Raw genomic sequence first — 25,570 nt, 5'->3', positions numbered from 1 at the left:
CAGAGAAATGAAGATATGTTTACACAAAAGCTTGTACAGAATGTTTATGGGAGATGTAATAGCCCCAAACTGGAGATAACCCATATGTCTGTCAATGAATGAAGAGTTAAACTGTGTCACATCCATACCATGGAATATTTTCCAATAGTAAAAAAGAACAAACTATTGATACATGCAACAACTTGGGTGTATCTCCAGAGAAGTATGCTGAGTGAAAAAAAGCCAAAAGGTTTCATACTGTATGATTCCATTTATATAACATTCTTTAAATGATGAGGTTATAGAAATGGTGAACAGATTAGTAGTTTCCAATAGCCAGGGATAGGGGAGGGAGGAGTGGCTGTGACTATAAAAGAATCCTTGTGGTGATGAAAATGTCCTTTATTTTGACTGTATCAATGTCAATATTCTGGTTGTGATATCGAACTATAGGTTTTTCAAGATGTTACCTTTGGGGGAAACTGGGTAAAGGATGCTTGGGATCTCCCTGTATTATTTCTTACAACATGCATGTAAATGTGTAATTAGCTCAAAATAAAAATTTAATTAGACAATTACTGTTAGGCAATCAGAATATGTTCTGACCAGATAGTTCCTGTTCACTACTACTTTGAGCCCCTTGATTTTAGGTAATAAAGTACAGTGAGGGCAGAGAGAGAGGTGAAGAAAAATGGTGGGTGGGGGCGAAGATTTGTAGACTGGTGGATAGAAAGACGCCAGAACAGCCATGGGACGTGATAAAAAGTATAAAGAGAAAGAGGGTTTTTGTTAGTGATACCTTTTGTGATGTATTGAGGGACCTTTCTTGTTTTCAAGAACTTTAGGGAAAAATTAACCAGTGCATTTCTTTAACTGTGATATTGCAGTGGGACTAGCTTTATAAAGGTTACAAGTCAGTGTTAGGAGATCTTGTGGTTGTAGTTAGTCCTTGGAAGTATGTGTAAATAGAGTCAAGGAGAAATGGCTAAATGTACATATCTAAAAACAGTGCACATTGCTTGGCTTGCAGACCCTTGCTATCCATTATCTATTGACACGTAGTCATGGTTATTGGTACTTTTTCCTAGTAAGGAAAAACTTAGTTCTGAGGAGGTCCCTGTTCCCCATCCTTTACAATTTGTACCCAGAATTCTAAGACAACAGTGCCTAGGGTACCTAAGGAGACATTGTTACCTAGAGCTGAGCTGGTTGGGTTGGATTGAGGTATTTGATGAGGTGCTGCAGGCCTGGATGATTTCTCTGACCTGTGAGCCGCTGCAGAAGCGGGTGAGGGTCCCCTCTCTCCATCTGCGTATCATAGTTAATCTAGGTGTTCATGTGCCATTTAAAACACTCACTGCTGGTTCTGGGCAGAGTGAATGAGCTCAGGTGCAGGGAATAGAAAAGTAATGAGAACGATTAATCAAATTCCTTCCAGTAAAGGGTGCCGTGTGCCAGACTCTGTCCTGGATAACCCTCCTGCATGTGAATCAGGGACCATGCTCTGCCCTCAGGTGTCTGGTATATCTGAGAGTAGACATCTGTGCTTGGAGCAAACCGGGAGAGACTGGAGGCCAGTTTTGGCGTGGTGTCTTTGCTTTATCACCTGCTCTGCCAAGCTTTGTTCACAGTCTCCTCTGGCCATGCTCATTTAGTTATGGAAAACAGGGTGAACATGAGTAATGGGAAATGCAGTTGACTGCTGGGGCAAGATGGCCCCCGTGGTAAGACTTCTGCACAGCCTACAGCCCTGTGTGGTACCTAAAAAAGCCCCATGTGGTTTAAAACCAGTGTAGAGAAATACCTGGAGAGTAAATCACTGTGTTATTCTCATATTCATGTCTAATTATCTCTAGCTATCTGACTTACCTTTTATCTAATCTAATTTAAGATCAACAGATAGGAATGAGTTGATCTGAGAAGACCTGAGCATAGAACTTTTAGGATTCCTTGATAAGATCTCTACAGTATGTGTAATAACCTGTTTTAGGGGACAAATCTTGTCTACCGTGTAAAATAAAATCCAATAAGACATATGAACTTAAATCTGTCCACCATGAGGTCAGTAGTTTTTGAGTTCTATTCCTGACTCTGAAACTAAGTTAGTCTTTGGTGTTAATTTTCCTCACCAGTAAAATATGGATCATAATATCTACCTGCCAGAGGCAGATAGGGTGGAAAATGATGCCTGGTGCATAGTAGGTGCTCAGCAAATGTTAATCCTTGCCTTTACCCAACTTCCCACCTGGAACAATTTTTATATCTTGATTTATAATGTTCCCTGATAAGGAGTCTCTCTGAGTGGGGTCCATTTTCCCCAGTGGATATGTTATGGTTACATGTGATCTACATGGCAAAATGCCAGCTGGCTAAACACAGTGCTTCCTCTGTGGTACAGAGGAAAGAGAAGTGGACTAGCAGTAAGGAGCTCTGGCTTCCATCACATGTTCTGTGTATCTGGAAGTGCTGTCTGTCTTAAACCCAAACATTGGTTTATTAGAAGAGGACAGAATCACTGGGTGCCTGGAAGAGCAGGTGTTGAATGAACCAAGAGAGCTTTGGGAGGCTAAGAGCAGGCCTCTGCCACTCTACATATATTTGAGAATCATTTGCTTGTGACTCAGAATTGGGTGAAGACCATCTAATTTGTTGAGCCTGTGTCATGCCTTGGCTGCTTGAGCATGGGAAAAGGGAGATTATCCCCAATTCTGCTTTCATAGCATACTATATGCAATAGGGATTTCCTCCAAGATGGGAAGGGGACAGAATGTTGGATAACCACTTGCCCAAATGACAGGTATCTACTAAGCTCTGATGTTAATTAGCTGTGTGACTAGGGGAAGTAATTTCATATTCTTGAGCCTCGTTTTATTTATCTGTAACATTAGAGTTCTGTACTATGCCAGCATTTTCCAGCTTTTACCGCTTAAACAGTTGATCAGTTGTATCAGGTGAAATCTCATTTAGATACCCAAGATGTAAAGCATGCAAAAGTGGACCTGCTCTGGTTGGGGGAGCGGGTGAGGCTGGAAAGAGAGTACTTTGCTCAGCCTTCTCATTCCCAATCCTCCATCGCCATGCCCTGCCACTGCCTTCCCAAGACTTGGAAGTTCCTGGGGGTACTTTAAGGATCCTCCAGGGTTCCCTGGAGCACCATTTGAAAACCGCTGGTTCTGCAGTTGCTCAGATCTCTTTCAGATGTAACCTTTGGTGATGCATTAACTCCTGGATTTAGAATGTCACTAATTTTACCTGTTTTTGTCAGTGCCCACTCTTGGAGAGGTAGGTTAAGGCTGGTTATTTTGGTTTTGCATGTAGCAAGTTAGACAGTTTGATTAAACTTGATTTTTTTTTTCTCATTTTCAAAAATATGAAACCAGGCCAGTAAAATCCTGTGGAAATCCCTACATTTTTTTTGTTTGTTTGTTTAGTTGTCCCTGTCTATTAGCTGATGGTTGTCTCTTCATTGATTGGAGGAATCTGCTAAAAAAACTGAGGAGAAATGTGTTTCAAGTAAAACAAGGACATCCCCCTAAAAGACACCATACTTTACATATACAATATAGTTTTACTCACACAAAGGGAAAACAATAGGAGGAAAGGAAAAAAATCGAAATGCTAATAGGGGATACTTTTGGATAATGGAGTTAAGGGCAAGTTAGATTTTTTTTTAAGTTCTCTATTTTCTGAACATTAAGCAACACATGTGTACGTAACTCTCCTAATCATAAAGTTATTAAAAATGAACACATTTTCATTCAAAAGTAATTAAGTCAATTAAAAAGATTATTAAGTCAGCACAAAAATTGAAATTAATAGTGTTGAAAAATAGCATTTTATTGACTGTAAGCTCAATGAGCCTGTACAGATATAAATTTAAGAACCCACGTTTCCTGAACTTATCATGGAAGCCCTGTTACCCCTTCATATGATGAGTATGCCTCATTCCTCCAGGGACAGAAGACCAGTGATTGGAAAATATTCTGTGTATGAGGTGGCTGGTGGCCCTTCCACATGGGAAAGGATGAATTCTTTTGGATACTGATTGTCTGGCTCCATGCTGATATTTAGATCTGTGGCAGATTCAACTTAGACATTTAAGAATCAATCTCCTGGGCTTCCCTGGTGGCGCAGTGGTTGAGAGTCCGCCTGCCTGTAGACTTCCCTTCCCTGGCAGGGGACGCGGGTTCGTGCCCCGGTCCGGGAAGATCCCACGTGCCGCGGAGCGGCTGGGTCCATGAGCCGTGGCCGCTGAGCCTGCGCGTCCGGAGCCTGTGCTCCGCAACGGGAGAGGCCACAACAGTGAGAGGCCCGCGTACCGCAAAAAAAAAAAAAAAAAAAAGAATCAATCTCCTTATTTCCTAGTACCATATCCTAGACTGTCTTCTAAGGCCTAGAAGGTAAGATACTCTTTGTCCCTTTCAGTTACTGTAGTCTTGGCTAAATGACACCCACCAGGAGCTCTTGATAAATGCCATGAGATCCCAAGGTCAAGAATAAGCCTTCAGAACTATCTGTGACAATCATTAAAACACACCTTGACTTGAACTCCTGTAAAAAATCAAGGAGGGGGTAGAGCAACTGAAAAAAACTTCTCTGCCTTTTATTCCTTTTTGTCCTCTGTAAAGCACTTGAAGGTATAACTGCATCAGCAAAATTTTTAAAAGTCCCATTTTCAGTATCTGTTTCCTTAAAGAGAGATGGGAGGATAATAGATGGATAGATAGATGGCAGACAGAAATGATACAGTAGTCAGATCTATATTCAGTTTATTATGTTTGATTTTCAGAGTTAATTGAGTGTTTTTTCTTAAAATTATCTTTTTTTCCCCCCTTTTCCTCTCTTAGCTGTAATTTAAAAGGAGATAGACAAAGGCAAAGAAAAGTCAATTTTAAAGTTTGCTTTCCAGAATTGTTCCATGGTCTCAGTGGTCATTGCTTCAACCCCAGCACCAGATTAGTCACCTGCAATTGGCTTCATTGTGGCCCTGTGATAAAAGCTCTTTGTGGCTGTAGGTGGAGGGAAGCATAGCAAGATGGGAGAATATAGCCTAGAGCATCTCATCAGGAAATTAAAAGTCACATTATAGTTTTCCATGGGCCTTTTATTAATGTCAGAGCCCGTGTTTCTGCCTAGCATGACAATGCCTTATGTTTGCTTATGGAAAACATTTGTGTTTGTCTTGTCTTATGTAATCTTCACTTACCTGCAAGTTAGAAATGGTTATTCTCATTTTATGGATGAATACACTAAAGGCTAGAATATATAAGTGACCAATATAGCAAAGCCAGCAGTGGCAGAGCCAGAACTTGAATCCTGGACTTTGGGTTCTAAAGACAGTGCTATGCTTGCTGTACCCCTTAGCCTTGATGACTGGATTATATCTTATCTTGTTTTTGAGGTTCTCTGCCATGTTCACTTCTATATCCCAATACCAATGCAGTACATTATGTATAATAAATGTTAATTAAATGGCATTTTCTTCTTTAAGTGCTTTCTAACTTAATACTGAAGGAAATAATGATTTACTTAGTTTGGAGAATGTCTTTCATCCTCCTCAAAAAAGACATACCAAATAATTTGTTTCATGAACTCCTTTTTAAGTTATGCTAGGAGTGACGTTTATGGGACAGAAGATGATCTTGATTATCTAATGGGGAAAACATTCAGCTAGAAGACCCCACATGACTTTGAAGTGACCTTAAGTAAGTGACTTAGCGTCTTGAAATCTCTTCTCCTTTCCATAATGGGCTTGATAATACCTGCCCTTCATTCTTCAGGGGGTGGTTTAGAGGATCTCAAGTTATGGAAGTGATTGACCAACTATAAAGCCTTGGTTTCTTGTGCAGCATGATTCATTGCTTGCAGGGACTGGGGCTCCTGGCTAAAACATGGTCCAAGTGGCTTCTTTCCTGGGAATGAAGGCAAGCAGTCTATGAGCAAAGAGTTCCTGGGCAATTCTTTGCCAGACTAGTCTCTCTTACCATCTTCTAGTCACATCCCTCCCTCTTCTCCCTACTCCCAGATCAGCTCTGACCCTATAAGGGCTCTTAAACAATGATGTGGAGAGTGCTGGTGAGCTGCTGCCTGCTCTATTGTGATATAAATGTTTACAATATAGTCTTATATATTTTGTTACTTACATAAATTATTTGGCCAGTTGAGTAAAAAGCAGTCAACATGTAGATGTCATAGCCAGAGCCGCATTCTTAGGTCAGTTGATAGTTATGCGATGTGGGTGAAGTAGAAGGTTTTCAAGACTTTTTGACCTGATGTTTGCAACATCCTCTTTCCTCATCAAAGTATAATGGACTCTCAAACCAGAGTTCACTCTAGTACCTTCCAAAGGGAAATGCCACTGATCTCTAATGATATCTGATATGTGTCAGCCCAGGGCCAGATACTCCCCTATACGACTTCTTCGAACAATTGACCAGGTGTGGTAGATATTACAGTTGTTATTTTGCAAGTGAAGAAACGGACGCTCTGGTTAAATAATGTGCCTGAAATCACCTAGCTAGTAAGTGATTGAGCCAAGATTTAAACTTTGGGTTTCTGACTCCCAGTGTAGGGCTCTTTGGACTACATTTAGGCTTATTGGGTGTACGCTAGCCACAGTGAAACAGAGCCCATGGAGCTGCTGTGAATCACTGTATTAGTCACAAGCAAGAAACCCATTTGTAACCAACATTATTATTGGTATTATAAATACATACTTGTGGCAAACACTTTTTTTCTTTCAATTTTATGTCATAATTTTATGATGTTCTTTGAGGGGCAGAAATATTTGGTTTTTTATTTAGTAAAAACTATTGATTTTTTTCTTTTTATGATTTCTCCAATTGCCATTTCTGTGTTCAGAAAAACTTCCCCGATTCAGAGGTGAGATAAATATACCTTTGCATTTTCTTATTTTTTTAATTTAACTTTCTACTCTTTATGAAATTTACGTTGGGCATAGGGTACTAAACTGAATTACTTCTTTTTGGTTTTCAAATTGCAAACTTTCCCAGCACAATTTCTTAAGTAATTAATCTTATCCCTTACTGATTTGTGGATTCCTGTATTACATAAATTTTCATATATGTTAGGCTCTCTACTGTGCTCAGTAATCTTTTAGCAATGCTTATACCAGTTTTACACTGTTTCAGTTGTTGTAGCGTTACAGTTCAGACTAATACCTGGTAGAGCATAATAAATCCTCTTTTATTATTCTTTATTTTTATGCACACTGTTTAAAAAAATGTAAGTGCCCATTGGACTTTACCAATAAGCATCTAGAGCAGGGGTTGTTAAACTGTGGCCCACAATCCTTATGTGGCCCACCACCTGTTTTTGTAAATAAGGTTTTATTAGAACACAGTCACACTCATTTGTGTATATATTATATATATATATATATGTCATTGTGTATGTATTCTTTGCATCACAATGGCAGAGTTGAATAGATTTGACAGAGATTTTTATGAATCACAAAGCCTAAAATATCTACTATCTGGCCCTTTACAAAAAGGTGGCCGACCTCAGGTCTAGAAGATTTGGGATAGGAAGTAGAATAGGAAACCAGTGCTGCTAGGTCTAGGCCCTACTTCCTGGGACATGCTGCAGATTCCAAGTGAGACTTTGGCTCTATGCTCCAATGTATTGCATCTCTGTCTATTCTTCCTCAGTAAGGAGAAAGTTAAGATAGAGCTAACACTGTCTGTCTGCAGTTGGTCTTTCCATTAGCTTTACTGCTGTTTTGATAGAAAGCATTTCTTCCCAGTCTGACTTCTCTCTACAACCCTGGACACTTCTTTCTTGGGGTAGGAGGGTAATCAATATACAGTGTTAACCTAAACAAAATACTACAACTACATAAATTGACTGCTTGAAAGATCATTTCATAGCCAGTGAAGTGAGTATTTTAGATCATCCACTGCTTTCATGATCTCATGACATTTCCTCTCCACTTGCCCCTGGGGTGCAGAAGTTGACTTTACATCTGGATTAGCTGAGGGCTCAAGATAGGGGAGTCTGAGGAGCTTTGATGGGAGGAACAAGAAGTATGGGCTCATGAAAGGCAATAAGAGTCTCTTGGAAGGTTAAGTCTTCAAGCATGTGGGTATACCTGAGAGACCCTGCATGACCCTTCTCTGGGGCAGGTATGGGCCATGTGCTCATGGAGTGCTTGAGGGATGCTAAAGTGACACTTCCATGGAAAACTGAATAGTGATATCTCTACAAGGACAGACCATACCCCGCAGCAAATACACAAGTCTCTGTTTGGTTGTTTATTTTTATGACAGTTTTGAAACTCTGGCTTGTCTCAGTGGGAAGTGCTAGTCTTCTCTGTGTGGTCTGGAATGGGCTTTTATGCACTCAGCAGTGGGCTATGAAGGATTGTTTTAGCTGGTCAGAGGTCCCTGAGAGGCTAACAGTAATGCCTAAAAAGTTGTGTGTGCACACGTGCGTGTAAGTGCATGTGTGAGCCTGCACACACAGAAGAGAAAGAAAATTAAAAAGAGAAGAAATTTTTTAAAGTCACTTGTATTTTCTAGTATAGTCTCAGAATGCTATAAAGAAAAAAACTGTGTTGGTGCAGGTTCATGCAGAAATAACTATTTTCACAAGAACCAAGAACTACAAATTTTTAAAAATATATTATTTTTCACCATCTCAGAATGGAAGGATGGGGTGTGTTTTTTCCAGCCTCAGGACATTTCCTTCCTTCAAACTGGGCAAGGATTGATTAAATAGGGATGTGACATCGCCTCTGCTGAATGGTAGAAATCAAGGAGATGGGGAAGTCAAGAGGAAGGAAAGAAATTTGAATGTAAATAAAGAGGGAAGAGAGACCAATGAGAATGGGAATAGGAACAGAAGTGTTGCAGAGACCCACTGATGAGAAATGTGGTTTGATGATAATCTTTCAAGAGAGTTTTGTCTTACAAAAAGTCACTGACTGAAAAATATGTCAAGGTGTGCAGCAGAGACTGAGCGTAGGTTAGCTATCCAGAGCGCCACAGTGGTGATGATAGAGGTATAGAGGTTTGACTTTGTTGAATATCTGTGCTCAGTGATGTATATGTACTCTTAACTCTGCCATCAACTGATATTGCAATGCATGCGTACTCAGAGATCGTAAACCCTAAGAGTTGATAAGAGCTCAGCGACGAACCTGCCACCAAGTGTAGAAATTTCATCCCATGAGATTTCTGACAGAACGGAATTATCAAATTCGTAGGTCTTGAAAGAAGCTTAAACCCTAAAGTAGCGGCTAAGATTGTGGGATTTAGGAAGTCAGAGGGTCTAGATTTGAATCTGTGTTGCCCTATATCTTGGCTGTGTCCTTGAGAAGGTTAGTTCAACCCTCTAAGCCTAAATGAGCCTATAACATATGAATGAGAATAGCATCTACCATTTTGGAATGTGATGAGGATTAAGTGAAATGATATAAATTGCTTAACATAATGCTCCACACATGGCAAATGCTCAGTAAATGTTATGTATTATTAATTTATTATTATCATCATCTTTACTATTATTTTAGATTATCTACTATTATTATCTTTTGTAGTCTCTTCATTTTAGAAACAAGGATCACTCTGGAGAAAGTAGTCATCTCCAGTAGTGGATTGCAGCAAGAAGACCTTGAATCTAGAGAAGTGAAATAAAAGTGTTTCATGCTGGTATTAAAACGTTGAAAGTTGGTTGGGTGTATTTCAGATACTATCTCCTTCCTCAGACCAAAAGGGCATCACATAGGATAAAAGAATAATATTTTGCTAAATATGGTACCCCAGGCTTTGAACTAAAAAAAAGGGGTGATTTACTTTTGGGAAGAGTGAGGCTAAATATTAATGCAACTTTATTTATTGAAAGAATAATTGTAATTCCTAGAGTGCTGTCAAGTGGGTAAAAGGAGGAGAGATTCAATTGGCTTTATCTTTGAGAATCTGTGGCCTGGTGATGAGTTAGAAGAGAGAAAGTTCTGCTTCTCAGAGCCCTAGGTTTTTCATTAATCTACTAGAAAAGAGAAAACCATTCTTTAATGATGATGCCTTGTAAATAGGAGCAAGGCTCATTTTACATCCAGAGAGTTCCAGAGAGAAGACCTAACCCGTGAAATAATCAGAGAATATATGGAACTTTTTTCCCCACATCTTTAAAATAAAACTTTTTATTTTGAGATAATTGTATACCCACATGCAGTTTTAAGAGATAATACAGAGAGATCTGAGTATCCTTTACATAGTTCCCCCCTATAGTAACATCTTACAAACCTATTGTTTGATATCACAACCAGGATGTTGATTTTGATGTAGTCAAGATACAGAATATTTTACAAGATACAGAATATTTATACATCTTTGCAGAGCCCTATATCCTGAAGATTTTCTCTTCTTTTTTTCCTAAAAAATTTATACTTTTACATTTCATTTTTAAGTCCATGATGCATTTTGAGATAATTTTTGTATAAAGAATGAGACAAGTTGAGGTTCAGGTTTTGCCTGAACATATGGATGTACAATTTTCCAGCACCATTTTTTGAAAAGTCTGCTTTTCCTCCATTGAATTGCTTTTGTACCTTTGTCTAAAATCAGTTGAGCATATTTGTGTAGGTCTATTTGTGAATTCTCTATTCTGCTCCATTGGTCTGTAAGTCTGTCCCTTTACCAATACCATACAGTGTTGATTACTATACCTATGTAAGTTTTGAAATTGGACAGACTGATTCCTCCCACTTCATTCTTCTTTTTCAATATTCTTTTAGCTATTCTAGTTCCTTTTCTGTTCCATATAAATTTTAAATAATCTTGAAAAAAAATCTCACTGGGATTTTGACAGAAGTCATGTTAAACATATATATCAACTTGGGAGAATTTAAATCTTTACTATGTTAGGTTTTCTAATACCTGAACATGGTATGTCTCTTAATTTATTATTTTTTTCATTAGCATTGTGTAGTTTTCAGTGTACAAGTCCTGTTAGATTTATATCAAGTACTTAATTTTTTTGAGCAATTGTAAATGGTGTTATCTTTAAAATTTTCATGTCCATGTGTTCATTGTTAGTACATAGAAATACAATAGATTTTTAAAAGATTTTTTTGATGTGGACCATTTTTAAAGTCTTTATTGAATTTGTTACAATACTGCTTCTGTTTCATGTTTTGGTTTTTTGGCTGTGAGGCATGTGAGATCTTAGCTCCCTGATCAGGGATTGAACCTGCACCCCCTTCATTGGAAGGCAGAGTCTTAACCACTGGACCCCCAGGGAAGTCCCATAATAGATTTTTGTATGTTTATCTTGTGTCCTGTGACCTTGCTGAACTCACATATTAGTTCTAGGTGTGTGTGTGTTCGTGTGTGTGTGTGTGTGTGTGTGTGTGTGTATTCCTTGGGATTTTCTACATAGAAAATCATGTCATCTACAAATAGGGACAGTTTATTTCTTTCTTCAATTTTGTATGCATTCTTTTCTTGCTTTATTTCACTGGCAAGAATTTTCAACACCATGTTGAATAAGAATGATGACACATCCTTGCCTTGTTCCTGATCTTCAGGGGAAAGCATTCAGTCATCCACCATTGTTTACTGTAGGCTTTTTATAGATGTTCTCTATCAAGATAAGAAGTTCCCTTCTATTCAAATTTTTCTGAGAGTTAAAAAAAAATCATGAATGGTGTTAAATTTTTTCAAATGCTTTTTCTGCATCTGTTGATATGATAATGTGATTTTTCTTTGTGAGCCTGGGAACATGGTGGATTGCACTGATACATTTTTTGAATATTGAACAAATCTCATATCCTTAGAATAAACCCCAGTTGGTCATGGTTTATAGTTCTATGTGTATATTGATATATTCTATTTGCTAATATTTTGTTAAGGATTTTTGTGTCTGTGTTCATGAAGGATATTGATCTGCAGTTTTCTTTTTTGTACTGTCTTTGTCTCATTTTGGTATCAGAGTAATGCCAGCTTCATAAAATGAATTGGAATGTTCCCTTCTCCTCTGTTTCAGGAAGGTATTATAGAGAATTAGTGTTAATTATTTAAATTTTGGTAGGATTTTCTAGTGCAACCATCTGGGCCTAGAGATTTCATTTTGGGGAGTATTTTAATTATTGATTCAATTTCATTGATAGTTTAGTGACTATTCAAATTATCTATTTCATACTGGATGATTTGTGGTAGATAGTGTTTTTCTGAGGAAATGGTCCATTTCATTTACATTGTCAGATTTATGTATGTAGAATTGTTTGTAGTATTCTTTTATTCTTTTGATGTCTGAAGGTTTACAGTGACATCTCATGTTTCATTTGTAATATTGATAGTTTGCGTCTTCTCTCTTTTTTCTCTGTTAGCCTTGGCAAGAGGTTTTTCCAATTTTATTGATCTATTCAAGGAACCATCTCTATTTCATTGGTTTCTACAGTGTTTTTTTGTTTTCATTTTTATTAGTTTTTACTCTTTCTTCTTTCTTCTCCTTGCTTTGGATTTGTTTTGCTCTTTTTCTAGATTCTTGAGGTATGAGCTTAGATGATTGATTTGAGACTTTTCCTCTTTTCTATATATGCAGTTAGTGCTATAAATTTCTTTCTCATTGCTGCTTTAACTCTGTCCCACAAGTTTTGATATGTTGTATTTTTATTTTCCTTCAGTTTAACATATTATTTGATTTTTCTCAGATTCCTTTTATTACTTGTATATTATTTAGAAGTGTCCTGTTTAGTTTATGACTGTTTGGAGAATTTCCTGTAACTTTTTTGTTAATTCTCTCTAGTTTGTTTCCATTTTGGTTGGCACATGCCAACCAGATCAACTCTGTATGATTTCAAGTCTTTTAATTTTGTCAAGGTAAGTTTTATGGCCCAGGATGAGGGCTGTTTTGGATGTGGGCTTTCCATCGATACTTGAAAGTAATGTGTATTCTTCTTCTGTTGGGGGGAGTGTTCTATAAATGTCAGTTAGATACTGTTGGTTGTTGGTGTTGTTCAGTTCTTCTGTATTCTGTGATTTTCTACTTGTTCTATCAATTGAAGAGAGAGGGGTATGTAGTTTTCAAATATAATTGGATTGGCCTACTTCTCCTTTCAGTTTTAACAATTTTTTCTTCACATATTTTGCAGCTCTGTTGTTGGTACAGTCACACATAGGCTTATGTATTCTTGGTAAATTGATCCTTTTTTCATTATATGATAATCTTTTTTGTATATGGTAATTTTTGTCTTGAAGTCTAATTTATATGATATTAATAAAGCTACTCCTACTTTTTTAAAATTAATTTTTGCATGATGTATGTTTTCCATCATATTACTTTCATCCTGTCTATATCATTATACTGGAAGTGAGTTTCTTTTTTTTTTTTTTTTTTTTCCGGCACGTGGGCCTCTCACTGTTGTGGCCTCTCCCGTTGCGGAGCACAGGCTCCGGAAGCACAGGCTCAGCGGCCAGAGCTCACAGGCCCAGCCGCTCCGCGGCATGTGGGATCTTCCCGGACCAGGGCACGAACCCGTGTCCCCTGCATCGGCAGGCGGATTCTCAACCACTGCGCCACCAGGGAAGCCCTGGAAGTGAGTTTCTTGCAGGCAGCATTTAGTTGGGTCATGTTTTTTTTCAATGCATCCTGCCATTCTCTGTCTTTTAGTTCATATATTTAGGCCTTTTATATTTATTGTCATTATTCATATGTTAGGGCATAAGTTTACCATTTTTGGGGGTTTGTTCTCTCTGTTTCTTTATTCCTCTTTTCTTTTCTCTGCATTCCTGTTGGTTACTTGAGTTTTCTTTTTTAGATTTAGTGTTTTGATTTATCTGTAGTGCTTTGAGTGTATTTCTCTGTGTAGCTTTTTTTAGTGCTTGCTCTACATATTTCACACACACACACACACACACACACACATATACATATACAAAATCACAGTCTACTGGTATCATTTTAACAGTTTGTGTGAAATGTAGAAACCTCATATAAACCTCCCTTTATGAATTATTTTACCCATTTATAGTATAACATTAAATAATTTCTCTCCATGCATTTAGAACCACATCAGACAGTGTAGTAGTTTTTACTTCAATTGTCAGACATAATTTAGAAGAATCAAGGGGAGATGAGAAGTCTACTTTATTTACCTGTATTTTTGCCTATTGGGTTGTTTCTTCCTTCCTGATGTTTTAAGATTCTTTCTTTTGTCATTTCCTTCATTTAGAGAACTTCCATTAGCCATTATTTTAAGGTAGAGGAGCTGGCAACAAATTCTTTTAATTTTCTTTCATTTGAAAATATCTTGATTTCCTGTAATTCCTGAAGGACATTTTTACTAGATGAAAATTCTAGGTAGACAGTTGTTTTCAGCATTTGAAAAATGTTGTGTCACTTCCTTTTGGCTTCTGTGGTTTCTGATGAGAAATCCAGTCATTTAAATTACTTTTCCATTATTGGTGAGATGTCATATTTCTCTGGCTGTTTTCAAGATTTCTTTCTTTGTCTTTAATTTTCGAAGTTTGGCTGTGATGATGATGTCTTAATCAGCTTGGACTGCCATGACAAAATACCACAGACTAGGTGGCTTAAATAACACAAATGAATTTTCTCACATTTCTGGAGGCTGGAAGTCTGGGATCAGGGTGCCTGTATAGTTGGGTTCTAGTGAGAGCTCTCTTCCTGACTTTCAGATGGCTGCTGCCTTCTTGCTATGTCCTTACATGGCAGAGACAGAGATCGCTCTCTTTCTTCCTCTTCTTATAGGCCAGTAATCCTATTGGATTAGGACCACACCCATATGAACTCATTTAACCTTAATTACCTCCTAAAAGTCCTATTTGCACATACAGTCACAATGGGGGTTAGAGCTTCAACATAGGAATTTGAGCGGCACAATTCAGTCTATTGTATATGTCATGGTGTGGATTTTTTTTTTTTTTTTTTTTTGGATTTAACCTACTTGCATTTCATTCATCTTCTTGAATCTGTAGGTTGATATATTTTACCACATTTGGGAAGTTTTAAGTCATTACTTCTTTGACTTTTTTTTCAGCCATGCCTCCTTTCCCCTCTTCTGGGACTTCAATAACATAATAAATGTTACATCTTTTGTTATAGTCCACAGGTCCCTGTGGCTCTGCTCAATTTTTTCTATCTCTTTTCTCTCTTTTGCTCAGATTAGGTAATTTCTATTGTTCTGTCTCCCACTTCACTGATTTTTTTTCCCTCTGTGTCCTGCATTCTACTGTTGTGCCATCCACTGAGATTTTCATTTGGTTACTGTGTTTTTCAGTTCTAAAATGTCCATTTTGTTCTTATTTATACTGTCTTTTTATTTGCTGATACTTTAATTTCTTTTTTGAGACTTTATTTTTTCATTTGTTTCAAGTGTATTCATAATTGCTCATCGAAGCACTTTAATTCTTTGTCAGAGAATTCTAACATCTCTGTCATCTCACTGTTGGCCTCTACTGATGTCTCCTTTCATTCAGTTTGAGATTGTCTTGGTTCTTGCTATTACTCCTAATCTTCAACTGAAATCTGAGCATTTTGTTAGTATGTTATGAGACTCGATATCTTACTTAAACTTTCTGATTTACCTGGCAATGTCTGACACTGTTCTGTTAGGGAACGGTGTGGGGAGCCCACCCCCTTACCACTCAGTCCAGGTGGAAGTATAGGTTCTCTACTCACCGTTGGTACTGGAGCGTGCTTGTTACTCTTGAGAAGGGTCTGGAGACCCGACTCCCTGCTAGCCTCCACTGAGACCAAGGTGATAGTGGGGGAGTTACTTCCTTACTGCAGGATGGTGGTAAAAGACCTCCTCTGACACAAGCCCAGAGGGCATGGAGAGTAGTTGCTTGTTACTGTAAAAAAAATTCAGGCCCCACATGTGGCACTCACTTGACACCATGAAAATGGGGGATTTTGTTATTGCATGGCAGAGATGAAAGTTCTGGCAACCACTTGGCCTTTTCTGACACCACACGGATGGGCAAGTTGGGATGCCTCATTATAGCCTGGCAAGGGTGGAGGTTTAGATTCCCCACTTGCTCTTTGCTGATCTGGGTAAGTGAAACCACTCTTTTTTCTTATGGTGTTTGGCTGGAGTACAGCAATTACTTTGTCAAAGTTTTCTGCCTTCCTAGACCTTTTCTGGTTCTTTGGCTTGATGGGGTTTTTTTTTTTTTCATTTGCACCCTATGGTATTTCTATGTCCAGTTTCTCCAGTAGCTAAGTCTGAGATATATGAGACAAAAAGAAAACTCAAGGAACTCACTGATAGGTCATTCTTTAGGTCCCGAGGTCCCTACTCAGTCTCCCTTCTCTCTACCATTCAGAGTCTGTTTATGCTTATTTTACATATCACGTCTAGGGTTTTTAGTGGTACTTAATAGAAGGAATAGGAGCAGAGATGTCTACTCCATCTTCTCTGAAGTGGAGGTCTGGAAGTCTGTGCATTTGTTTTGAAAACACCAAAGCACTTGATAAATGTATGATAACTGAGGGACCATTTGATGGTCAATAATAGGCTGACTCTTGAGGGACTCAGAGTAAGGCTCCCAGGGAGCTCTCTGAGGTACTGGACTCTCCTTAGTCTCTGGCACAGTGGATGAGAATTTTCTGTCTCTCTGTTTTACTGCTTCTAATGGCCTTAAACCTTTCTTCTGGTTTCACTTAGTTTGGTACCAACTTCTAACTACTCTGTCCTGATCTGTCACACTCAACTTTTAACTGCTGCCTTGTGAACCCATTTAACTGGGCCTTAATAACTGGCTATATATTGCCTTTTTTTTTTTTTTTTTTTTTTTTTTTGCGGTACGCAGGCCTCTCACTGCTGTGGCCTCTCCCGTTGCGGAGCACAGGCTCCGGACGCGCAGGCTCAGCGGCCATGGCTCACGGGCCCAGCCGCTCCGCGGCATGTGGGATCCTCCCGGACTGGGGCACGAACCTGCGTCCCCTGCATCGGCAGGCGACTCTCAACCACTGTGCTACCAGGGAAGCCCTCCCTATATTGCCTATTTTTGATAATAATTTGTATTTGCTATCACTGTAGCCATACCCTTGTTTTACCAGATCCTTGGAAAGTTCACAGCACTGTCATGGTCTTTAATTGCTTTTGTCAGTTACCTGTAGCCATTGACTTGCCTGTTTGTGGAACAAATCCTCTGGAAAAATGCGAAGCAGAAGAGAAGCCCTTCCCTCAAGATGCTAATAGTTTCAGAGGGAAACTAGAATTAATTACAACTAGGGGAAATTTTCTGGTGTCTTTCATCTACACTACATTCATTGTTTTCTTTGACTTTTAAGGGATAAGGAACAGAAAATAAAATAAATAATTGGCTATATTGAGTTTTGTTCTTTTCCTTTTCCCTCAGTTTTGAGTATTTGCAGAGAAATAACTGCAAAATGTTTTACTTTATTCTACTAAGAATATTAAAAGGGAATGACGTGGCCATGGTAGAAAAGATATTTTTCTTAAGAGAAAATTCTCTCAGAAATAGAAAAAAATATAGCAGTCTCTTATTATGAGTTGACCTTGGAGCCAAGAAGTAGTAGTTATTCCTTCCATCCATTCCATTCCTAATGCAATAGGGAAGAGACAGAAAGGTTACGTCTGAAAATTTCCCTGACCTCTAAAGAAAGTTTTCGCTTCTTCCTATGTCTGATAGTAATTTTACTGGTTGTGTTTTTAGGACCTAACATCCTCCTCCACCAAAGAGGTGACAGTTTTCCCTTCTTGAGCTTCGTGAGAATCTTTTACAGAAATTTTACCTAGCTGTCAGTCTATTAACCCTCAAGTACTTAGTGTATTTCATGGGATTACTTTTAATGCCTTGGCCAGATCAAACTAGTGAGTTTGGGATCCCAGGTTAGCTGTGTTCCAAAGCACACAACTTTAAAGCATTACTGTGCTCTTTAAAATGGTGTTTCAGTCTCCCTGCACGTAGTACTAGAGTGATGAATCTCTGAATGGCTGATGAACTGTTCTGAACGATGTGGTTTAGTATACATGATACATTGTGTGCTGTGTGTCACTGACCTGGTAAAGGTCTATGCGTGCTCTTCTGTATATTGATAAGATGAGGAAAATGATACTTTCTATCTGCCCTGAGGATGTTATGAGTATGAAACATCTCTGAAGAAAAGTTCTACAAGCATACCTTTATCATTTGATAACGAGAAAAGTCTGAATTGGTGAAAAGTCAGAATAAGTGATTACTTAAAATTTTAAAAAGTCATATTCAAGAACATTCAGTAAAGAGAATAATGATTTATTAGGTGGATCTATGTTTTTTTTAAAAATTGAGTTTGTAATAATTCTTAGGAAATTTATGTTTACATGAATTATAAGTAAGAAGGTGCTCCCCAAATGCATCAAAGCAGTTTGTTCTTTGAAGAAACTTGGTCATTCTCTCTGAGATCTCAAGCATAAGATGATATTCCTTAACAAACCCTTTTATATAGCGGAAGAGTAACCTGAAGGTGAGGTACACATAAGTGTGCATAGATTTCAAATATGAAAGATAGAAATGATTTAGGGTTTACTCTGAGTGCCTACTCAACGTGGTAGAACAGAGCTGTTTTCTGAAGTTAGATGGCTCTGGATTTGACCTTGAAACCACCTTTAATCACGTGACCATGAGCAGGTTACTAAGCATCTCCACCACCAAGTATTCTCGTTTTTAAAACGGGGAGAATACCAGGTACACAGATCTCATAAAATTGTTGGGATATTGAATGAGATAACGTGTGAAAAGTGCTATGAACAGTATTCACAGCATAACAAAGGCCAACTGCTTCTATTATTAATGTTGTTGTTAACACTATTAATAAGAAGTAATAAAGATGTTGCTCTTCCCTCTGAGGGGTTTAGCTAATAACTGAGTCTATATTTGCTAGCAGCACAAGATGACAAATCCACGTATAGCATCCTACCCCCTCATTTCTGCTTCTTGTCTAAAGTAGGAGAAAAGGAATGACAGATTCAATCTAAAATATTCTCAGGTGGCTCAGCTAACCCTGGGATTAGGTTAGGGATTAGGACTGCTGTGTCACAGGTCTGAAACAAGAGGATTTCAAGACCCTTGCATTGATTCCAGAGTATTCCAGATGTTTATAGCTACCTTGAAACTCTGAACCAGCCAGTAGGAAGAAGGGGCCCCGGGGAACTGTTTGCTGTAGGAAGAAAGCTGGCTTTTGCGCTGACTTCTTTTCTGCTCACTGCAATAGCAACTCCACTTCATAATATCCTCTCTAGTCATGCATTCTGATCAAAGTAGTTATTTAAAGGTTGTTGCTAATAAGAGAGTAGATGCCCCCGGTATTTCCCAGAACAGAGCTCGCATTCTGGGAACCTTGGGTCCATGTGACTTCCTGAGTAGGTGATTCACACTGAGCAAGGAGATAGGTTCGGCATGACACAATCTGCAGATGCAAATAAATCCCCGGACAGAGGATGAGGCTGCTGAGTGTCCCCTTTGCTGGCTGAAGCTCCCAGTGTATGCACAAAAACACCCCATCCCAGGCCCCAGATGTGTGCAGGTTTCTAATTGCCAGCGTTTTACTAAGATTTGAAGGGTGAGAGAGTTGCAAAATCACGAACACCGAGGGCGGTGTTAGGAAGGCAGCTTCCTGCACACTGTTGTAGGTGTTCGTGAGATTATCAATTGCTCCGGGAGAGACACAGGACTGGAGGGCTTAGGGAATGTGGTGGTCTCCCCTCTTCGTGGTTTCTGCTCCCTGAGGTGGTGCTTTCCTAGAGAAACGTACCCTGCACTTCCATTTCTGCAGTGAAATTAACTCGAGCTTGGCAGGTAAGCCTTTCAGGTCACCTTTGAAAAAAAAAAAGGTATGAGAGCTGTGGTGGGGTGTGCCGTACCCTGTTTGCTGACATCAGGCGCATTTTATTGGTGCAGAAGTGGTATTGGGAAGCTTAAATGTGGAGCAGAGGTTTGCAGCAGCCAGATGAACTACGTGGCCCTGGGGGAAGAGGTAGGGGCACGAACAAAAGGAAGGGAAGGGGACTCGGGCATTTTCTCCCGGTTTTGCTTGGAAATTTTGCCTCCAGGCTGGTGCCTAGCTCCAGGACAGGGTCTTTGGCATGAGATATAGCTGTGATCTTCCCTATTTTCGTGTGTGTGTGTGTGTGTGTGTGTGTGTGTGTGTGTGTGTGTGTGTGTTTCCTGCTTGTTTAGTTACCACTGCATGGGAGCAGGCAGACAGAAGCAGGGTTGCATGCTGTCAGTACAGGCTGAAGAAGTCAGTAAGCAGCCAGACAGGGAGTGAAGTGGGAGGGGGCAGCTCTAGATTTCTTGGGTTATTTCTTGTGAGTTTTTCAGAACTTGTGTGATTCAGGCTTGTCAGATGCTATTTTGAGCTGGGCTGAGGCAAACACGTTCCCGTGGTGCACCAGATGTTGCCTGCAGCCTCCCAATTTCCAGAGGCACCTGGGTTGACTTTCCTGGGGGCAAGGGGATGTCCAGGCAAGGGATATGAATGAGGGATTGGGAAATTACAATGGGGAAAGTAAACGTTCTACTGCTCTGGAGTTTAGTAGAAATTGTAATATGACTCTGGAGATAATTATTAGGATGGCAGTGATTGGCTTGAAGGAATGAGGAGCTGTGCCTCCTTTAATTCACTGTGTGGATCAGAGTGAATGCTTAGTAAATGCATGTTGATTGAATATTAGTACCAAAATGTGTACTTTTTGGGTGAGCTCAGATTCATATGTTGGGTTGTCCTTGAATGTCAAGGTGGAGTAATAAGAGAAGCTAATCCTAATTGGAGGGTAAATTATGAAGAAGAGATGAGTTCTGCTGAATAGTAGAATAATATCCTCAAGTGGAAGCATTGGACAGGGAGACACAAATACAAAGCTTGCCTATCTGTCTGTCTGTCTGTCTATCTATTTTTCTATCTATCTATCTATCCATTCATTTCTCTCTCTCATTTATTAACCACCTGGTTCCAGGAGAATTTCAGGTAGGTTATAAGAGAGACAATGCAGATTAGCATCCTTAGAGATAAAAATGACAAAAGATAAGCCTTCATCCAGAGGTCGATCTTCTGTGGTTCTGCAGTGACATGGCCTACAGATGACTGAAATGTAAGAGTAACTGTAATTCTTGATTTAAGCATTTATTTCAACCTCATCTTCCACCAACCTCATTCCAGATACTGCAGACATGGAGGAAAGTAGACAGACGCTTGGCCCTCCTCTCAGCAAAAGGCCAGGTAACAGTGGCACAGGTGATTGAGTCATACATGGAGGGCTGGTTGAACATATGCCCTTGGGAGGAGATATAGCAGATAATTGGGTGGTCCTTCTCCACTCTTTAACCTGGGCTGCCCTTTTGTAGCCACATGGTGCTTTGCTTACTTTTTCTCCCCATATTTGAAACTGAAACAGGAAAAGTATGGTCTGCCTTCCCATGGTCTCCCTGCTTAATATAATATTCTATTATTTTCTCAGCTACTAAAATATTCTATTATCACTGACCACTTCCTCCTCTGCTCAGTGTTTTTGTCACTGGCTGCAGTTTACGTAAAATGACACAGGCTTGTCAGCTTGAATTGCATTTAGTGTGAGTGCTGTGGATGGGGAGGGGGATTCCGGGTGTGCTGATGAATTCCTGCAACTGCCAGGGCTGGGAGCCTGGCTGGGAGCCAAGTGGATTGTGGACAGATGCTTTACATGCTGGGTCGACTTGGCTCCACTTATACTCCCAGGTTCTGACCTGGAGCTGGGGGAGGGCCTGCACTTCACTCGGCCTGCACAGGAATATTGACTTAACATCTGCTGTGTGTAGGGCATAGAGTCCTTGTGCACTTGAGAGTCAACTGCAGGGGTCCCTTACCCCGTGAAGTCTCTACTCTGCTACCCACGTAGGAGATGCTGTCCCATTGTCTCATTTATTTATCTTGGGAGGGAAAAGAATTTTTTCCCATTTCATGAGTGAGGGAACTGAGACATGTTTTAAGCACTTTGCCTAAGATCGCACAGCTAGTGAATAGATGAATCATAATTGAAACTGTTTACTTTGAAGTATGGGTTTGTTTCAACAACACCACACATTGTAAGGAGAGACACCTTCAGAAATGACTCTTTTATAAGACACGTTCGTTAAGGGTTGAAAAGTTTGCTTCGGGAGGGCCCCTAGAGGAGTAGAAATTAAGGTGGGCCTTGAGCAGATGACAAAGAAGCTCAGTCCAAACTGGCTTAAACAAAAAGGAGGGTTTATCAGCTCATGTGACTGAGAAGACGTCACCAGGGTCTGGATTTCCTTCAGTGTGTTCTTGTCTTCTTCTGTGTTGGCTTTATCCTGAGGACCTGCCCACTGACTTCTCGACTCTCCCACCCAGTAGCAGTAGCCCCCTTCCCTCCTGGCAGTGGGATGATTGCAGGGGTTTAAGGCCCCTAGACAGTTCCTGAGCTCACTTTCTCTCATTGGACCCAACTGTGGCCGGGGTGGGGGTGGGGGTGGGGGACAAATTAACGGGCTATTCAGCACTTTCCCCCAGAGTGCATAAGTGAAACTAGCAGAGGGGCAGCAGGTTCCCCAGAGGAAAATGAGGGTGGGAGCAGTGGAGATGGATGCTTGGCGGCCTACCAGCGTCCCCTAGCAGAGGACTTAGAGAGGCCAAAGGGCAGCAGAAATACAGCAGGAGCAGTGGCGGCACCTGTGACTTCTTACCAGTGCCATCTGGCCCGTGAACCGCCATGTTGCACTTGATAACTCCCTCTTGAACCCCAGTGGGTGGGGGATGGGGGGATGGGTCTTAGAATAATGAGGCATAAATAAGTATATCCAGTAGGGTGGGTCATATCAGTGTAAATGGGTGGTGGTCCTTCCCCTGGTTGCTCCTAAGATTCTCTGTCTCTGCTCTGGGGCTGCACAAACCCTGCACCGTAAGGGTCCATTGATGTTGGTTCCTGGCCACGCCCTCCATTCTAAGTTGGGTCTTATAGGTCACCATCTGCTCAGGGATAAAGCAGCCTGTAAGGAGACAGAGAGAGGGTCTCAGGGATCTGGAGCCTGTTGAATGGTCCTAGGAGGATGCAACACTTGTTGTTTCACCAACCCTCTATTAACCAACGCCTAGGTTTGTTCATGGGGCTTCTGCGTCTGGGGGTTTATGCTGAAGTCATGAGGAGGAAGCTCAGTGTTTGGTACATCAAACCATAGAGCTCATGTGTTTTTTTCTTTCTCAGAGAAACTTCATAGGTAGTGGGAAAGAATGCTGTCCTAGGAGGAATCAGGAGACATAAGCTTGGTCTGTATCTACTGTTCCTCATTTGCCTTTTTTTTTTTTTTTTTAACAAATTACTTTAATTTCTGAGACTCATCTGTAAAGTGGGGGTGAGAGTTCCTTCCAGATTTGTGAGGATCAAACAAGAAAGTAGGCAACAGCATGCCCGACTGCTAGTAAGCCCCCAACAGAGTTTTTCTTCTCTTCCTTCCTCAGATAGAATTATTTTACATTCAAGCTTTGTTATCCTAGTAGAGAAACCCAGGTTATGCTTTGCAAGGCCATTGCTGCCTGTGTTTGAGTCAGGCTAGATTTGGCAGGTGCAAAGGGCTGCAGAAGTGACTTGACGGTTGATAGAATTACAGCCAGGATTCTGACGGGCATCAGGGCTCCGGAGTGTTGACTCTTTGAGTGCCACACTGCAGTCATCCTCTGAGCTTCCTCCACCCGTGCTTTGTTCCTGTGTAAATGATGCCAAATGATGCCACACCACACCCGGTTACACTTGGGAATCATCCTAGCTTCCATGTCTTTGCCTCTCTTTTCTGCTGCTTAGCCTCTCCGTTCTGCCTTTACACATCCCATCCGTCGGCGAAGTCCTATTGATTTTATAACCAAATCCTGCTTAAACCCACCCCATCCTGTTCATCCCGAGTGTTCCAATGCTGCCTCAGCCCTCACTGAACTCTTATAATTGCTGCCTCGCCGTACACAGCATGAAGAGTACTCAACAAATGGTTTTTGAATGAATGAGGAATGAGATAATGAGATAGGTAAAATTGAGTGAAACACTTAGGCCCTGAGTTCCTAAACGTCTCCTGTTCGTAAGGTAGGCATGAGTCGGTATTTCTAGGAATATTTCTGGGAAAGCACTGGGTCCTTCTGCCTCTAACCTACCATGTGTCTGAAGTCACGATTTCCCCCCACTTTATAGAGATGTTTAACAAGGACGCATCAGCTGAGGTGCTCGTTTCTGCAGGGAAGACCATCCCCAAGTCTTCCCACGTCTTGAGGGCGATATCCTCCCCTACCCCTCTGAGCTCTCATTTCACCATCCTCATTTAGCCGGGCTCTGGGAAACTTAATCTAAGGCTGTGCAATGCTAGAAGTGCCCGCTGAACAGCTTGTCAGGGAGGAGAGGCAATTTACTTACCCAACCGAATTACCTGTGTATACTTCTGCTCTCCCAAGCATACATCAGAACAAGAAGACAATAGAAGAAATTGGTAACACCGTACGGGACTTGTGGTCCACACCAAGAGAAATTTAGCCCATGAAAATGCTTCCTTTCTTCGGCGGGGAATCTCTTTCTCCATCAGAACTGCCTCCCTCCCCTCACTTGCCTTGCAACAGATTTTCCTTTACAGTATCTCTGCTCAAGGTTCTTTTCCCCCCGAAAACAGAAACAGCTAGCTGACTGCTCACAACTCTTTACTGATCTGACGGCAGCCTAGGGACTGAAGAACAAGCCTGTTCTGTAGGTGCCTCTGAGGAGCTGACTTTAGGATGCTGCAAAAAAGACGAGTATCAGAAAATTCTCATGAGCGTGACAGTCCTCAAGGCAGGAAGAGTTCCTGGTGGGCCTCCCCTCTGCACGCTGGAGGAATGAGGAAACACGTTCCACCATCGTCATAAGTCAGCTTGAGCATGGGCATTTCTGGTGGTGGAGCGGGACGGGGGTTCCATCTCAGGCGGAGGGCTGTTCCTGAATGGCCGTGTCAACCAACTTGTCTGTTTCTCAGCTATTAATAGAAACTATCGGGCTTCCCTGGTGGCGCAGTGGTTGAGAGTCCACCTGCCGATGCAGGGGACGTGGGTTCGTGCCCCGGTCCGGGAGGATCCCATGTGCCGCGGAGCGGCTGGGCCCGTGAGCCAGGGCCGCTGAGCCTGCGCGTCCGGAGCCTGTGCTCCGCAACGGGAGAGGCCACAATGGTGAGAGGCCAGCATACCGAAAAAAAAAAAAAAAAAAATAGAAACTATCATTTGGACTAGCATTCAAACATTTGGCACCTGGGGTGGGAGAGGGCAGAGCCTAAGGGGGCAGAGGGCATTTGGGAATATTTGGACTTGCTTCTTGATTTTCCCGAAGCCAGTCCTGGTCGTGAGGCTGAAGGGCAAATAGGCAATGAGGTGGCTTGCAGACGGAGGGAGACTGGTGGGCAGGTGGTCCTTGGTCTCTACTATTCTGACTAGACATTGTGACTGAGCGACCTTTTTTTTTTTTTTTTAACTTATGACCCTCTATCAGGACTGTTTTGATTGTAAGTGACTGGGCCAACCCAAACTGCTTTAAGCCAAAAGGGAATGTTAGTGGAGTCCATAAGGAGAAAGTCTAGGAGGTGTTCTGGATTGAGGTACAGCTTGA

General features: G+C 40.7%; 1 protein-coding gene across 27 annotated transcripts in view; it reads left to right on the top strand.

Moving 5' to 3' along the window:
* The window catches only part of NRXN3 (neurexin 3), a 1,710,573-nt gene that overhangs the window by 203,179 nt on the left and 1,481,824 nt on the right, over positions 1–25,570 (top strand). The window contains exon 1 of one of the 27 annotated variants that reach the window (XM_067027971.1): positions 19,610–19,766. The exons of 25 other annotated variants lie outside the window; for them this stretch is intronic. Coding sequence is in view for 1 of the 2 variants with exons in the window: in XM_067027963.1 (XP_066884064.1) it covers positions 19,890–19,944 (55 nt within the window). In the remaining variant the exon portion in view is untranslated. Of the gene's footprint in view, positions 1–19,609; positions 19,767–19,889; positions 19,945–25,570 lie in introns of those variants that run through there. One more of the 27 variants, XM_067027963.1, reaches the window with a different exon arrangement.

The sequence above is a fragment of the Kogia breviceps genome, chromosome 3 (genome assembly GCF_026419965.1).
Source record: "Kogia breviceps isolate mKogBre1 chromosome 3, mKogBre1 haplotype 1, whole genome shotgun sequence".
In the NCBI taxonomy this organism is placed as follows: Eukaryota; Metazoa; Chordata; class Mammalia; order Artiodactyla; family Physeteridae; genus Kogia; species Kogia breviceps.
This window is presented reverse-complemented; position numbering and strand designations above follow the sequence as displayed.